Genomic DNA, 17935 nt, shown 5'->3' with positions numbered 1-17935 from the left:
CAACAAGTAATCTAACTAACAATTCCAAAACTACTGTCTTATACACTGTAAGGGGATAAAGAATATGTACATAAAGATATATAAATGAGTGATGGTACAGAGCAGCATAGGCAAGATACAGTAGATGGTATCGAGATGGTATTCTTGGTAACAGCAGCAGACAAAATCCCCTGTCAGATCCCTGCTGCCTAATGTGTTTTTTTTGCATGCTGCAAACTGTGTTTTGAGTTACTTGCATGTCCTAGTAATATATAATTCTCATGTGCTCCTTAGCATTTACCTAGCATTTACTATGGGAATTTCTTAGTACTTGTTAGCATTTTGTTAGCATTCTGTTAAGTAAACGTAATAAAAAATAATTGTCCCTGGATGACACGGGTACGGTATGGAAGTCTAGATAACACCCAACCGTTGTATAACCGGTATTTCTGATACCCTCCTTAGCAGAGGTGTCCAATTATAAAAAGGCACACCTGTACAAGTGTGAAATTGGACAAATATAATCACCTACCTCTGAATTGCCTAAATTCCCCGGTCTTCTCTCCTCCAGGTGTTTAAGATGCTGCAGTGAGTTCGGAGCTGAATCTTAACTGAAGCCTCAGCATGTCCATACTGCTGATGGTGGGTGTGGTGATGTGGGGGGCCCAAGGGGGGATCGGGGTCCATGGGGCCATGTGTCCCGGGGGGGTCCTTGGTAACTGCCCCACCCAGCAGAGCAACACCTCCGGTGGGGGTGAGACCTCCAGGGACTACTGCTACACCGCCCGTATCCGATCTACCGTGCTCCAGGGCCTGCCCTTCGGAGGGGTGCCCACCGTCCTCGCACTCGACTTCATGTGCTTCCTGGTGAGTCAAACGCAAGAGTTCAAAGGTCAAACAGAGATGAGTATACAGTGTAATACAACTTTATTTTTCAAAAGATAATCAGAAAGGTTTCTTCAGCCCCCCCCAAACACACGCACACACATACCACACACACAAACCACACACACAAACCGAGAGTCAGGGTTGTACAGCTGATGTTGTGACATGTCTAGATATGTTTTCCTTCATATAGACGGAGCTGTGATTTAAATGGCTAGATCTGTTCTGACATAAAACAGCTCCTCAAGGAATTTCACTTCCCTAAAGTAACTTGCTTGGGAAGGCAGCCTGCTTGCCTAATGTATGGTGAGGCTACTACCCCCCCCTCTCTGTGTACATTGGGACCTCTCCCTCCCTATTGAAGACGAAGGATGACCTTTTGACAAGTGGTCAGTTCTGTTTATTTTAACCTGTGTGGCCTTCCTAGTTATCCTGTTTTAACGTGTGTGTGTGTGTGTGTGGCCTTCCTAGTTATCCTGTTTTAACGTGTGTGTGTGTGGCCTTCCTAGTTATCCTGTTTTAACGTGTGTGTGTGTGGCCTTCCTAGTTATCCTGTTTTAACGTGTGTGTGTGTGTGGCCTTCCTAGTTATCCTGTTTTAACGTGTGTGTGTGTGGCCTTCCTAGTTATCCTGTTTTAATGTGTGTGTGTGTGTGTGTGTGTGTGTGGCCTTCCTAGTTATCTTGTTTTAACGTGTGTGTGTGGCCTTCCTAGTTATCCTGTTTTAACGTGTGTGTGGCCTTCCTAGTTATCTTGTTTTAACGTGTGTGTGTGGCCTTCCTAGTTATCCTGTTTTAACGTGTGTGTGTGTGTGTGTGGCCTTCCTAGTTATCTTGTTTTAACGTGTGTGTGTGGCCTTCCTAGTTATCCTGTTTTGACGTGTGTGTGTGTGTGTGTGTTTCCTAGGTACTCCTGTTTGTGTTCTCCATCTTGAGGAAGGTAGCGTGGGACTACGGCCGCTTGGCGCTGGTCACTGATGCAGACAGGTAAACCACTGCACTGTCATCTTTACCATGTGATCCCTGCAGGAATTGAACCCAACACCTTGGCGTTGAGGAGTTGCCAGGTGGCGCCACAATCTCTTACCAACTGAGTCACACAGGCTGAGACACACCGGTTAAAGAACACACAGACATGTTTAGTATGTGATCCCTGCAGGAATTGAACCCACAGCTTTGATGCCACACAGTACTCTTAGAGGGGAGAGGGGGAGAGGGGGAGGAGGAGTGGAGGGGAGAGGAGAGGGGGAGTGGAGGGGAGAGGGGGAGGAGGAGTGGAGGGGAGAGGGGAGTGGAGGGGGAGAGGGGGAGGGAGAGGGGGAGGAGGAGTGGAGTGGAGTGGAGGGGAGAGGGGGAGTGGAGGGGGAGGGGAGTGGAGGGAGAGGGGGGAGGGGAGAGGGGGAGGAGTGGAGAGGAGGGGAGAGGAGGAGTGGAGGGGAGAGGGGGAGGGGAGAGGTGGAGGGGAGAGGGGGAGGAGGAGGGGAGGTGAGAGGGCTTCTCTTGTAACAGAAGGAGATCAACACTGACAGAAGGATTGACATACAACCACAGTTCAGTACAGCCTCTGGAACAGTAGACTACCACAGTAATACGTTGGGGTGACTGAACAGTAGACTACCACAGTACTACGTAGGGGTGACTGAACAGTAGACTACCACAGTACTACGTAGGGGTGACTGAACAGTAGACTACCACAGTAATACGTAGGGGTGACTGAACAGTAGACTACCACAGTACTACGTAGGGGTGACTGAACAGTAGACTACCACAGTACTACGTAGGGGTGACTGAACAGTAGACTACCACAGTAATACGTAGGGGTGACTGAACAGTAGACTACCACAGTAATACGTAGGGGTGACTGTCTGTGTGTGCTCGCGGGCCCAAACGTTGTGGGGCATTACCCCGTGACCAGCCAGGGCATTACCACTAGACCAGCCAGGGCATTACCACTAGACCAGCCAGGGCATTACCGCTAGACCAGCCAGGGCATTACCACTAGACCAGCCAGGGCATTACCACTAGACCGGCCAGGGCATTACCACTAGACCAGCCAGGGCATTACCGCTAGACCAGCCAGGGCATTACCGCTAGACCAGCCAGGGCATTACCGCTAGACCAGCCAGGGCATTACCGCAAGACCAGCCAGGGCATTACCGCAAGACCGGCCAGGGCATTACCGCTCGACCGGCCAGGGCATTACCGCAAGACCAGCCAGGGCATTACCACTAGACCAGCCAGGGCATTACCGCTAGACCAGCCAGGGCATTACCGCTAGACCAGCCAGGGCATTACCATTACCATTAGTCTACGGAAGGTGGCGAGAAGCACGAGCCTCCTTAGTTTTGTATTGAAGTCAATGTACCCAGAGGAGGATGGAAGCTATCTGTCCTCCAGCTAAACCACGGTGCTACCCTACAGAGTACTGTTGAGGCTACTGTAGAGCTTCTTTGCAAGACGGGTGTGTTTTTTTGTCAGGTGTTGTTTTGACGTGAATATATTTATAATAGTTTTATCTAAAAAAATTATTACTTTTTATTTTTCTGGAATTGATTGATTAGGATGGTCCTCCCCTTTTTCCTCTGAGGAGCCTCCACTGGTAGATGTAGTAGCTAAGATAACTGTTCTGTATTGAGTGGCGAGGACACAGCCAGGGTGATGGTCCATAGATAGCCACATTGTTTTCCTCTGCTGCATGCCTGCAATACTTGTAAGTCATCTCATATCCAGCTAGTGAATCACCTTTGACTTAACATCTAGGTCTACTGTATATCTGTGTTTGATGCTTTTTTAAATGCGTGTATGAGTTGAGTGGCTTTGGTTAAAGGAATTTGCTAATGGCCTGTATATGAATCTGTTTGGAAATGTTTGTAATATAGCTATGTAAAACCCCAGCAGAGGCCCTCTGTCGCTGTAGAGACAACTGAGCTGTGATTGGCCCTGATTAACTGCATCGATCACTAGTTTCTCCTCCAGGACTCTACCAAGCTGACCCCCTGCCATATTGTTTTTCTGTTTTTGTTTTCTCTCTGAAGACGGAGTCAGCGATACAGCCGTCTGGACGAACAGGAATAGTATGTAATGTTACCGCGCCACCCTGCTTCTCTTCCTCTTTCGTACCCCTCTTCTAGGAGTAACTCTTCCTCTTTCGTACCCCTCTTCTAGGAGTAACTCTTCCTCTTTCGTACCCCTCTTCTAGGAGTAACTCTCTTCCTTTCCTACCTAGGCTGGGTTGGGTTGGCCTCTATCTCTCTCCCTCTCTCTCTCTCGGTGTGGGTTGGCCTCCCTCTCTCTCTCGGTGTGGGTTGGCCTCTCTCTCTCTCTCTCTCGGTGTGGGTTGGCCTCTCTCTCTCGGTGTGGGTTGGCCTCTCTCTTTCTCTCTCGGTGTGGGTTGGCCTCTCTCTCTCTCTCTGTGTGGGTTGGCCTCTCTCTCTGAGTGGGTTGGCCTCTCTCTCTCTCTCTCTCTCTCTCTCTCTCTCTCTCTCTCTCTCTCTCTCTCTCTCTGTGTGGGTTGGCCTCTCTCTCTCTGTCTGTCTCTCTGTCTCTGTCTCTCTCTGTCTCTCTCTCTCTCTCTCTCTCTCGGAGTGGGTTGGCCTCTCTCTCTCTCGGTGTGGGTTTTCTCTTTCCTTCTCTCCCTCCAGGCTTTCTTCTTCTCCTGTTCTCTCCACCTTTTTTCTTTCTCATCATTCCTCTGTTTTTTAAAACTTTGCTGCTGAGTCTCTCTGTCTGTTTCAACCCTGCTGTTGGATGTCCTCTCTCTCCCTAACTAATCAGCTCTGTATGCTAATCTGTTTCGTTGTTAAACTCTCTGACAAGCAGCATGCCTTTCCTGTCCTCCTGTATGAGCGCAGCCCATGAGGCGCCCAGCAGGCAGGATGTTTACAGGGTGGAGAGGTACGGTAACTAGTAACTACACACCTCACCTGACTGGTTATCCCTACCTACAGCTCCTGTATGTATCAGTCTGTGGTGGTCCTGTACTACCCACTAGCCACCTCTTCCTACCAATCAGCTGTGTGTCTGTGGTGGTCCTGTACTACCTACCTCTTCCTACCAATCAGCTGTGTGTCTGTGGTGGTTCTGTACTACCTACCTCTTCCTACCAATCAGCTGTGTGTCTGTGGTGGTCCTGTATTCCTGTACTAGATATGACTCTGAGGTAATTCCCCCCCCCCCCCCCCTGGAGTCCCTCTGGGTGAATTCATCCTTTAATGTTGTTGTACGCTTGGTGGCTGACATTTAGCAGGGCAGAGGTTACCCATTTCTTCCAGTACTCTAAATCATTAAAGGAGATAGCCTGGTCTCAGATCTGTTTGTGCGGACTTGTTTAACGCTTACGGTCTTTGGCAAGACTGTACAACCAGTTCTGTGACCAGGCTGTAATTGAGATGATTGATCCCAGTAGTAATTGAGATCCCAATGTTCATTGTGATCTGAAAGGCGAAACGTCATCCTGCGTTAACATCCCTCTGTCAGGGATTCTCTCAATCCCGGTCGTTGGGTCATTTTTGATGAGTTGCATCAGCTGTGTTAGTGCCAGGGGTTAGGGGTCAGGGGTCAGAAATAAAAAGGGACATCCCTTTGGGTGCCCAGGACAAGGATTGAAAAACACTGCTCTCAGTCTGTGTATTAATGAATACACCCCCCGGTGTTATGTTGTCTCTGTGAATACCCTTGTCTGTGAATAACCTTCTCTCTCTAGCTAGCATCTGTCATCTTAAAGGCCCATTTCAGTCAAAAATGAGATTTTCCTGTGTTTTCTATACATTTCCACACTGATGTTGGAATAATACTGTGAAATGGTGAACATTTTGACAATGTCCTTTTTAGTGTAAGAGCTGTTTGAAAAGACCGGGTGAAATTTCTGCCTGTCTTGGTGGGATGTAGTTCTGGCCTTCCATGGTGACATCACCATGCAGTCATTAAAAAAATAGACCAATAAGAAAGATGATTCCAAACCACTCTGCGGAACATTTTCACTTTTCCCCACCCCACTCCGACCACTCTCACGTCTGCATTCTGCCTTTTAACAGGCTGGGGGCTCTGACAGACCGGGGCTGTAGAGGTTCGTTCTGGATCATTGTTGTCTCACTGATGGGTTGGGGGGGGGGGGGTGTTACGTAATTACTACGTAACAGCTATATCCAGATGTTCATACTACCGTTTCTGTGTACGGTGTTACCTGGAAGTGGATACAAGGTCAAGGCTTTGAGTAACTGGTGAAAAGGAGTCGGGTGCAGGAGAGTTGAGATGCGTGGACAAGGTATTTAATACACAAAAAAACACAAGTATAGAAACAATACAATGGTGTGTGAAATATACCACGACTAAATATACCACGACTAAATATACCACCACTAAACATACCACGACTAAATATACCACCACTAAACATACCACGACTAAATATACCACGACTAAATATACCACCACTAAACATACCACGACTAAATATACCACCACTAAATATACCACGACTAAACATACCACCACTAAACATACCACGACTAAACATACCACGACTAAATATACCACGACTAAATATACCACCACTAAATATACCACGACTAAATATACCACCACTAAATATACCACGACTAAATATACCACCACTAAATATACCACCACTAAATATACCACCACTAAATATACCACGACTAAATATACCACGACTAAATATACCACGACTAAATATACCACGACTAAACATACCACGACTAAATATACCACGACTAAACATACCACGACTAAACATACCACGACTAAATATACCACCACTAAATATACCACGACTAAACATACCACGACTAAACATACCACCACTAAACATACCACGACTAAACATACCACGACTAAACATACCACGACTAAATATACCACGACTAAACATACCACGACTAAATATACCACGACTAAACTGGACTAAATATACCACGACTAAATATACCACGACTAAATATACCACGACTAAACATACCACGACTAAATATACCACGACTAAACATACCACGACTAAACATACCACGACTAAATATACCACGACTAAACTGGACTAAACATACCACGACAAAACATACCACGACAAAACATACCACGACTAAACATACCACGACTAAATATACCACGACTAAACATACCACGACTAAATATACCACGACTAAACTGGACTAAATATACCACGACTAAATATACCACGACTAAACTGGACTAAATATACCACCACTAAATATACCACCACTAAACATACCACCACTAAACATACCACCACTAAATACACCACGACTAAACACACCACGACTAAACATACCACGACTAAACATACCACCACTAAACATACCACGACTAAATATACCACGACTAAATATACCACGACTAAACATACCACGACTAAACATACCACGACTAAACATACCACCACTAAACATACCACCACTAAATATACCACGACTAAACATACCACGACTAAACATACCACCACTAAACATACCACCACTAAACATACCACCACTAAACATACCACCACTAAACATACCACCACTAAACATACCACCACTAAACATACCACCACTAAACATACCACGACTAAACATACCACGACTAAACATACCACGACTAAATATACCACGACTAAACTGGACTAAATATACCACGACTAAACATACCACCACTAAACATACCACCACTAAACATACCACCACTAAATATACCACGACTAAACATACCACCACTAAACATACCACCACTAAACATACCACCACTAAACATACCACCACTAAACATACCACCACTAAACATACCACCACTAAACATACCACCACTAAACATACCACCACTAAACATACCACCACTAAACATACCACCACTAAACATACCACCACTAAACATACCACCACTAAACATACCACCACTAAACATACCACCAATAAACATACCACCACTAAATATACCACGACTAAATATACCACGACTAAACTGGACTAAATATACCACGACTAAATATACCACCACTAAATATACCACGACTAAACATACCACCACTAAACATACCACCACTAAACATACCACCACTAAACATACCACCACTAAACATACCACCACTAAACATACCACCACTAAACATACCACGACTAAACATACCACGACTAAACATACCACGACTAAACATACCACGACTAAATATACCACGACTAAACTGGACTAAATATACCACGACTAAACATACCACCACTAAACATACCACCACTAAACATACCACCACTAAATATACCACGACTAAACATACCACCACTAAACATACCACCACTAAACATACCACCACTAAACATACCACCACTAAACATACCACCACTAAACATACCACCACTAAACATACCACCACTAAACATACCACCACTAAACATACCACCACTAAACATACCACCACTAAACATACCACCACTAAACATACCACCACTAAACATACCACCACTAAACATACCACCAATAAACATACCACCACTAAATATACCACGACTAAATATACCACGACTAAACTGGACTAAATATACCACGACTAAATATACCACCACTAAATATACCACGACTAAACATACCACCACTAAACATACCACCACTAAACATACCACCACTAAACATACCACCACTAAACATACCACCACTAAACATACCACCACTAAACATACCACCACTAAACATACCACCACTAAACATACCACCACTAAACATACCACCACTAAACATACCACCACTAAACATACCACCACTAAACATACCACCACTAAACATACCACCACTAAACATACCACCACTAAACATACCACCAATAAACATACCACCACTAAATATACCACGACTAAACTGGACTAAATATACCACGACTAAATATACCACCACTAAATATACCACGACTAAACATACCACCACTAAACATACCACCACTAAACATACCACCACTAAACATACCACCACTAAACATACCACCACTAAACATACCACCACTAAACATACCACCACTAAACATACCACCACTAAACATACCACCACTAAACATACCACCACTAAACATACCACCACTAAACATACCACCACTAAACATACCACCACTAAACATACCACCACTAAACATACCACCACTAAACATACCACCACTAAACTGGACTAAATATACCACGACTAAACATACCACGACTAAATATACCACGACTAAACATACCACCACTAAACATACCACCACTAAACATACCACCACTAAACATACCACCACTAAACATACCACCACTAAACATACCACCACTAAACTGGACTAAATATACCACGACTAAATATACCACGACTAAACATACCACGACTAAATATACCACCACTAAACATACCACGACTAAACATACCACCACTAAACATACCACCACTAAACATACCACCACTAAACATACCACCACTAAACATACCACCACTAAATATACCACGACTAAATATACCACGACTAAACTGGACTAAATATACCACGACTAAATATACCACGACTAAATATACCACGACTAAACATACCACGACTAAATATACCACGACTAAATATACCACGACTAAACATACCACGACTAAACATACCACCACTAAACATACCACCACTAAACATACCACCACTAAACATACCACGACTAAACATACCACCACTAAACATACCACCACTAAACATACCACCACTAAACATACCACCACTAAACTGGACTAAATATACCACGACTAAACATACCACGACTAAATATACCACGACTAAACATACCACCACTAAATATACCACGACTAAACATACCACGACTAAACATACCACGACTAAACATACCACGACTAAATATACCACGACTAAACATACCACGACTAAACATACCACGACTAAACTGGACTAAATATACCACGACTAAACATACCACGACTAAACATACCACGACTAAACATACCACGACTAAACATACCACCACTAAACATACCACCACTAAACATACCACCACTAAACATACCACGACTAAACATACCACGACTAAATATACCACGACTAAATATACCACGACTAAATATACCACCACTAAATATACCACGACTAAATATACCACGACTAAATATACCACGACTAAATATACCACGACTAAATATACCACCACTAAATATACCACGACTAAATATACCACGACTAAATATACCACGACTAAATATACCACGACTAAATATACCACGACTAAACATACCACGACTAAATATACCACCACTAAACATACCACGACTAAATATACCACGACTAAATATACCACCACTAAATATACCACGACTAAACATACCACGACTAAACATACCACCACTAAACATACCACCACTAAACATACCACGACTAAACATACCACGACTAAATATACCACGACTAAACATACCACGACTAAATATACCACGACTAAACTGGACTAAATATACCACGACTAAATATACCACGACTAAATATACCACGACTAAACATACCACGACTAAATATACCACGACTAAACATACCACGACTAAACATACCACGACTAAATATACCACGACTAAACTGGACTAAACATACCACGACAAAACATACCACGACAAAACATACCACGACTAAACATACCACGACTAAATATACCACGACTAAACATACCACGACTAAATATACCACGACTAAACTGGACTAAATATACCACGACTAAATATACCACGACTAAACTGGACTAAATATACCACCACTAAATATACCACCACTAAACATACCACCACTAAACATACCACCACTAAATACACCACGACTAAACACACCACGACTAAACATACCACGACTAAACATACCACGACTAAACATACCACCACTAAACATACCACGACTAAATATACCACGACTAAATATACCACGACTAAACATACCACGACTAAACATACCACGACTAAACATACCACCACTAAACATACCACCACTAAATATACCACGACTAAACATACCACGACTAAACATACCACCACTAAACATACCACGACTAAACATACCACCACTAAACATACCACCACTAAACATACCACCACTAAACATACCACCACTAAACTGGACTAAATATACCACGACTAAACATACCACGACTAAATATACCACGACTAAACATACCACCACTAAATATACCACGACTAAACATACCACGACTAAACATACCACGACTAAACATACCACGACTAAATATACCACGACTAAACATACCACGACTAAACATACCACGACTAAACTGGACTAAATATACCACGACTAAACATACCACGACTAAACATACCACGACTAAACATACCACGACTAAACATACCACCACTAAACATACCACGACTAAACATACCACGACTAAATATACCACGACTAAATATACCACGACTAAATATACCACCACTAAATATACCACGACTAAATATACCACGACTAAATATACCACGACTAAATATACCACGACTAAATATACCACCACTAAATATACCACGACTAAATATACCACGACTAAATATACCACGACTAAATATACCACGACTAAATATACCACGACTAAACATACCACGACTAAATATACCACCACTAAACATACCACGACTAAATATACCACGACTAAATATACCACCACTAAATATACCACGACTAAACATACCACGACTAAACATACCACCACTAAACATACCACCACTAAACATACCACCACTAAACATACCACGACTAAATATACCACGACTAAACATACCACGACTAAATATACCACGACTAAACTGGACTAAATATACCACGACTAAATATACCACGACTAAATATACCACGACTAAACATACCACGACTAAATATACCACGACTAAACATACCACGACTAAACATACCACGACTAAATATACCACGACTAAACTGGACTAAACATACCACGACAAAACATACCACGACAAAACATACCACGACTAAACATACCACGACTAAATATACCACGACTAAACATACCACGACTAAATATACCACGACTAAACTGGACTAAATATACCACGACTAAATATACCACGACTAAACTGGACTAAATATACCACCACTAAATATACCACCACTAAACATACCACCACTAAACATACCACCACTAAATACACCACGACTAAACACACCACGACTAAACATACCACGACTAAACATACCACGACTAAACATACCACCACTAAACATACCACGACTAAATATACCACGACTAAATATACCACGACTAAACATACCACGACTAAACATACCACCACTAAACATACCACCACTAAATATACCACGACTAAACATACCACGACTAAACATACCACCACTAAACATACCACCACTAAACATACCACCACTAAACATACCACCACTAAACATACCACCACTAAATATACCACCACTAAACATACCACCACTAAACATACCACGACTAAACATACCACGACTAAACATACCACGACTAAATATACCACGACTAAACTGGACTAAATATACCACGACTAAACATACCACCACTAAACATACCACCACTAAACATACCACCACTAAACATACCACCACTAAACATACCACCACTAAATATACCACGACTAAACATACCACCACTAAACATACCACCACTAAACATACCACCACTAAACATACCACCACTAAACATACCACCACTAAACATACCACCACTAAATATACCACCACTAAACATACCACCAATAAACATACCACCACTAAATATACCACGACTAAATATACCACGACTAAACTGGACTAAATATACCACGACTAAATATACCACCACTAAATATACCACGACTAAACATACCACCACTAAACATACCACCACTAAACATACCACCACTAAACATACCACCACTAAACATACCACCACTAAACATACCACCACTAAACATACCACCACTAAACATACCACCACTAAACATACCACCACTAAACATACCACCACTAAACATACCACCACTAAACTGGACTAAATATACCACGACTAAACATACCACGACTAAATATACCACGACTAAACATACCACCACTAAACATACCACCACTAAACATACCACCACTAAACATACCACCACTAAACATACCACCACTAAACATACCACCACTAAACTGGACTAAATATACCACGACTAAATATACCACGACTAAACATACCACGACTAAATATACCACCACTAAACATACCACGACTAAACATACCACGACTAAACATACCACCACTAAACATACCACCACTAAACATACCACCACTAAACATACCACCACTAAATATACCACGACTAAATATACCACGACTAAACTGGACTAAATATACCACGACTAAATATACCACGACTAAATATACCACGACTAAACATACCACGACTAAATATACCACGACTAAACATACCACGACTAAACATACCACCACTAAACATACCACCACTAAACATACCACGACTAAACATACCACCACTAAACATACCACCACTAAACATACCACCACTAAACATACCACCACTAAACTGGACTAAATATACCACGACTAAACATACCACGACTAAATATACCACGACTAAACATACCACCACTAAATATACCACGACTAAACATACCACGACTAAACATACCACGACTAAATATACCACGACTAAACATACCACGACTAAACATACCACGACTAAACTGGACTAAATATACCACGACTAAACATACCACGACTAAATATACCACGACTAAACATACCACGACTAAACATACCACGACTAAACATACCACGACTAAACATACCACGACTAAACATACCACGACTAAACATACCACGACTAAACGGGACTAAATACAAAACCGGGCAACAAAATACCAGCCGTCATATGCAGCCGCCAGCATAGAACATAAATGACAAACACGCACACCAACATGGGGGAAACAGAGGGTTAAATAATGAACATGTAATTGGGGAATAGAAAACAAAAAGACTTACTTAAAAGAATACTTTTGCACGCCCAATTTTTCAGTTTTTGATTTGTTAAAAAAGTTTGAAATATCCAATAAATGTCGTTCCACTTCATGATTGTGTCCCACTTGTTGTTGATTCTTCCAAAAAAAATACAGTTTTATATCTTTATGTTTGAAGCCTGTAATGTGGCAAAAGGTCGCAAAGTTCAAGGGGGCCGAATACTTTCGCAAGGCACTGTAAGTGGTACAACCGTGTGAACACAGTCCAGGACCAGCCTCTGCAGACCATTTCAGAGCCTAGTACATGTGTGGCCAGTGAACTAACTACTCTGTAAATAAATACACCATTGATACTGTACTTCAATGGTGATATCAAAGCCTAACTTTTGGGTGTTGTGCTATGCTAATGCTTGGCTAAAGCGATCTCCATCAGGTTTGTTTTTGGGGAGTGCTAGGCTAATGCTAAGCTAATACTAATTGTATCCTTTTAACATTGTGTGTGTGTGTGTGCGCAGTGTGGCGTCTGCCATAACGTCAGAGCTTCCCGATCGCTACGAACGCCTGACCTCTGTCTCCAGCTCAGTGGACTTTGAGCAGCGAGACAACGTAAGTACCACTTCCTGTTTTTACTGGGGTCATGGGGTGTGGATCGTCTACGCTAGAGCATCGGTTTCCAACCTTGTCGGTTCCGGAGACCACCAAATCACTGTTAAAAGCTCTTGAGGAACACCATCGAAGAGTCACAAACCATTTGCATTGTGAAAAGTAACGTGACATTTCTTGTACCAGTAATACTGCCAACTGTTGATATTTTTTTTAAGAAGAAAAAAGACATAATTTGAACGTAAATTTGTGGACCACCTGCAGTAGACAACCCCCCCCCGCGAACCACATGTTGAAAACCACTGCACTTGGACTAAATTACAACACAAAAACATGTTTGAGAAAGAGCTTGTAATAAATGACTTCATATTGTCAGTAGAGCTAGTACAATTACCGTGTTAGGGATGGAAACTGTCATGAAAATTAAATAACTGTCATATATATAGTCAAACGAACAGCTGACTGATTGACCACAATGCGGCAGCTGCACACACAGAAATATAATGACTAGAACAGGCTTGGAAACCTCTAACCCTGGAAATTTAACTGGTAAACTCATGGGTACACTCGCAATGGCCGTATTGTGATGCAATAATTGCCATGGCAATGTAGAATGTTCATTCAAATTACATTAACGGATGTGGCTCACGCAATGGAATGTTGAGTTTAATCAACCAATCACAGCACGTGTTTTACTTAGATCTTTGCTCCTATAGGTTCACTTGCCATGGTGGCCAGTCCACCCATTATACCATCATTGACTTGAATGGGGGACGCCTGTTCTATTCGTTCTATTTCTATGGCAGCACATGCAGTCAGGAGCAGAGGAGAATGTGTGTAAATGTGCATTTACATTTTTGTTTGTTTTCACTATCTGGTATTTTATGAGGATCCTCATTAGTCGTTGCAGAAGTAGCGACTCCTCCTAGGGTCCACGTTATTCCAACGGTTGCTGTCATCCAAAATTCTACGACCGTCACAGCCCTAATCGTCAGCATAAACAAAAAATGACTTTGACTTTGAATTGCTGACCAAGTGTATTTTACCTCAGAACAAGATAGGATCTAGATCTAGATCTAGAAACGCTCAAGGTTGGGTTGTGATTGGAGTTGTTTGCTGAGTCCACTACTGTCACCTGGCAGAAGAATTTCCCAGAGTGTATAACAAAGTCTATCTTTTAAAAATATATTTATTTCTTTATTTAACTAGGCAAGTCTGTTAAGGACAAATTCTTATTTTCAATGACAGGCCTAGGAACAGTGGGTTAACTACCTGTTCAGGGGCAGAACAAAAGATTTTTACCTTGTCAGCTCGGGGATTTGAACTTGCAACCCTTTCGGTTGTTAATCCAACACTCTAACCACTAGGCTACCTGACTCCCCAGACCTACCCTAACCTACAGCAGATCTAACCTAACCTTCTGCAGATCTAACCTAACCTTCTGCAGAGGAATACCTATAAGAATGCTGTTCATTGACATTGAAATTATGTAATACATGTATCACTAGACACTTTAAACAATGCCACATTTATATGTTTATACATATGAGATGAGTAATGTAGGATATGTATACTGTACTCTATACCATCTACTGCATCTTGCCTATGCCGTTCGGCCATCACTCATTCATATATCTTTATGTACATATTCTTTCATTCCTTTACACTTGTGTGTATGAGGTAGTAGTTGTGGAATTGTTAGTTAGATTACTTGTTGGTTATTACTGCATTGTCGGAACTAGAAGCACAAGCATTTCGCTACACTCGCATTAACATCTGCTAACCACGTGTATGTGACAAATACAATTGGATTTGATCTGATCCTAACCTACGATAGACCTGGTCTAACCTACGGCAGATCTAACCTAACCTTCTGCAGATCTAACCTAACCTACAGCAGATCTAACCTAACCTACGGCAGATCTACTCTAACCTACGGCAGATCTACTCTAACCTACGGCAGATCTACTCTAACCTACGGCAGATCTACTCTAACCTACGGCAGATCTACTCTAACCTACGGCAGATCTAACCTAACCTACGGCAGATCTAACCTAACCTACGGCAGATCTAACCTAACCTACGGCAGATCTAACCTAACCTTCTGCAGATCTAACCTAACCTTCTGCAGATCTAACCTACGGCAGATCTAACCTAACCTACGGCAGATCTAACCTAACCTACGGCAGATCTAACCTAACCTACGGCAGATCTAACCTAACCTACGGCAGATCTAACCTAACCTTCTGCAGATCTAACCTAACATACGGCAGATCTAACCTAACCTACAGCAGATCTAACCTAACCTACAGCAGATCTAACCTAACCTACAGCAGATCTAACCTAACCTACGGCAGATCTAACCTAACCTTCTGCAGATCTAACCTAACCTACGGCAGATCTAACCTAACATACGGCAGATCTACTCTAACCTACGGCAGATCTAACCTAACCTACAGCAGATCTAACCTAACCTACAGCAGATCTAACCTAACCTATGGCAGATTTAATAAATCTAATCTATGACACATCTAACCTCATCTAATCTACAGCAGGTCTAACCTAATCTCTTCTCTCTCTAGGGCTTCTGCTCCTGGTTAACAGCCATCTTCCGCATAAAGTGAGTCTCCCATGCAGTGGGTTGTGTGTGAGTGTGTGTCAGAGAGAGAACGACCGATAATCAGCTGAGCCAATATATCGGGCTGATATTGGCCATCAGCCTTTGATAGTCCCTTTACTTAGCAAAACTGCTGCTCTGCCAGCCACCACTCACTGAAGAATGTCTAGCTGGGAAAATCCGCAGCAAACTAGCTCATTCTCCAACCCGAAAGATGCACTATTGAGAAACAGATTAATTGACACGGTGATCAAAATCGATCTCTTGTTGCAAATATTAGTTTAGTGTAATTAATTCACTACTAATTTGGCTTGTTGTGGACGTGCTAGCTAAACAGACAGCTATGTGACCTGTTAGCAAAGATTACGATAACAAACCCTTTCATCTGTGATGTTAGGTAGCTAGCCATATTATCTACGATGCTAGCTAGCTGGCTAGATAAACATATCAGTTAGGAGCTAATGGCCAATGTAGCTGGCCATATTATCTACTATGCTAGCTAGCTAGCTGGCTAGATAAACATATTGGTTAGTAGCTAATGGCCAATGTAGCTAGCCACAGTATCTACTATGCTAGCTAGCTGGCTAGATAAACATATCAGTTAGGAGCTAAGTGCCAATGTAGCTAGCCATATTATCTACTATGCTAGCTAGCTGGCTAGATAAACATATCAGTTAGGAGCTAAGTGCCAATGTAGCTAGCTAACATTAGCAGGTCATTATTTTGAACATGCCTCATTTTGGGGCAAAGAGCCATCTGATTTGCGTGTTGTAACGTTAACTATTTACTGTTGTGCTGATCTGACCAGCCACAATCAAATCCGAAAAATTAACCGTTGATAGTCAGGTTAGATGATAGGTGAAATAGG

General features: G+C 42.3%; 1 protein-coding gene across 5 annotated transcripts in view; it reads left to right on the top strand.

Moving 5' to 3' along the window:
* Positions 1-17935, top strand: part of LOC135523366 (CSC1-like protein 2) — a 123349-nt gene that overhangs the window by 39647 nt on the left and 65767 nt on the right. For 4 of the 5 annotated variants that reach the window (XM_064949991.1, XM_064949993.1, XM_064949989.1 and 1 more), the window contains 5 exons: positions 551-846; positions 1770-1849; positions 3898-3936; positions 14363-14453; positions 17033-17070. In XM_064949991.1, the coding sequence (XP_064806063.1) occupies positions 604-846; positions 1770-1849; positions 3898-3936; positions 14363-14453; positions 17033-17070 (491 nt within the window). In that variant the 5' untranslated portion in view covers positions 551-603. The remainder of the gene's footprint in view (positions 1-550; positions 847-1769; positions 1850-3897; positions 3937-14362; positions 14454-17032; positions 17071-17935) is intronic. The other variant, XM_064949994.1, reaches the window with a different exon arrangement.

The sequence above is a fragment of the Oncorhynchus masou genome, chromosome 31, assembly GCF_036934945.1.
Source record: "Oncorhynchus masou masou isolate Uvic2021 chromosome 31, UVic_Omas_1.1, whole genome shotgun sequence".
In the NCBI taxonomy this organism is placed as follows: domain Eukaryota; kingdom Metazoa; phylum Chordata; class Actinopteri; order Salmoniformes; family Salmonidae; genus Oncorhynchus; species Oncorhynchus masou.
Note: the sequence above shows the minus strand (reverse complement) of the source record. Positions and strands in the feature narration are given on the sequence as shown.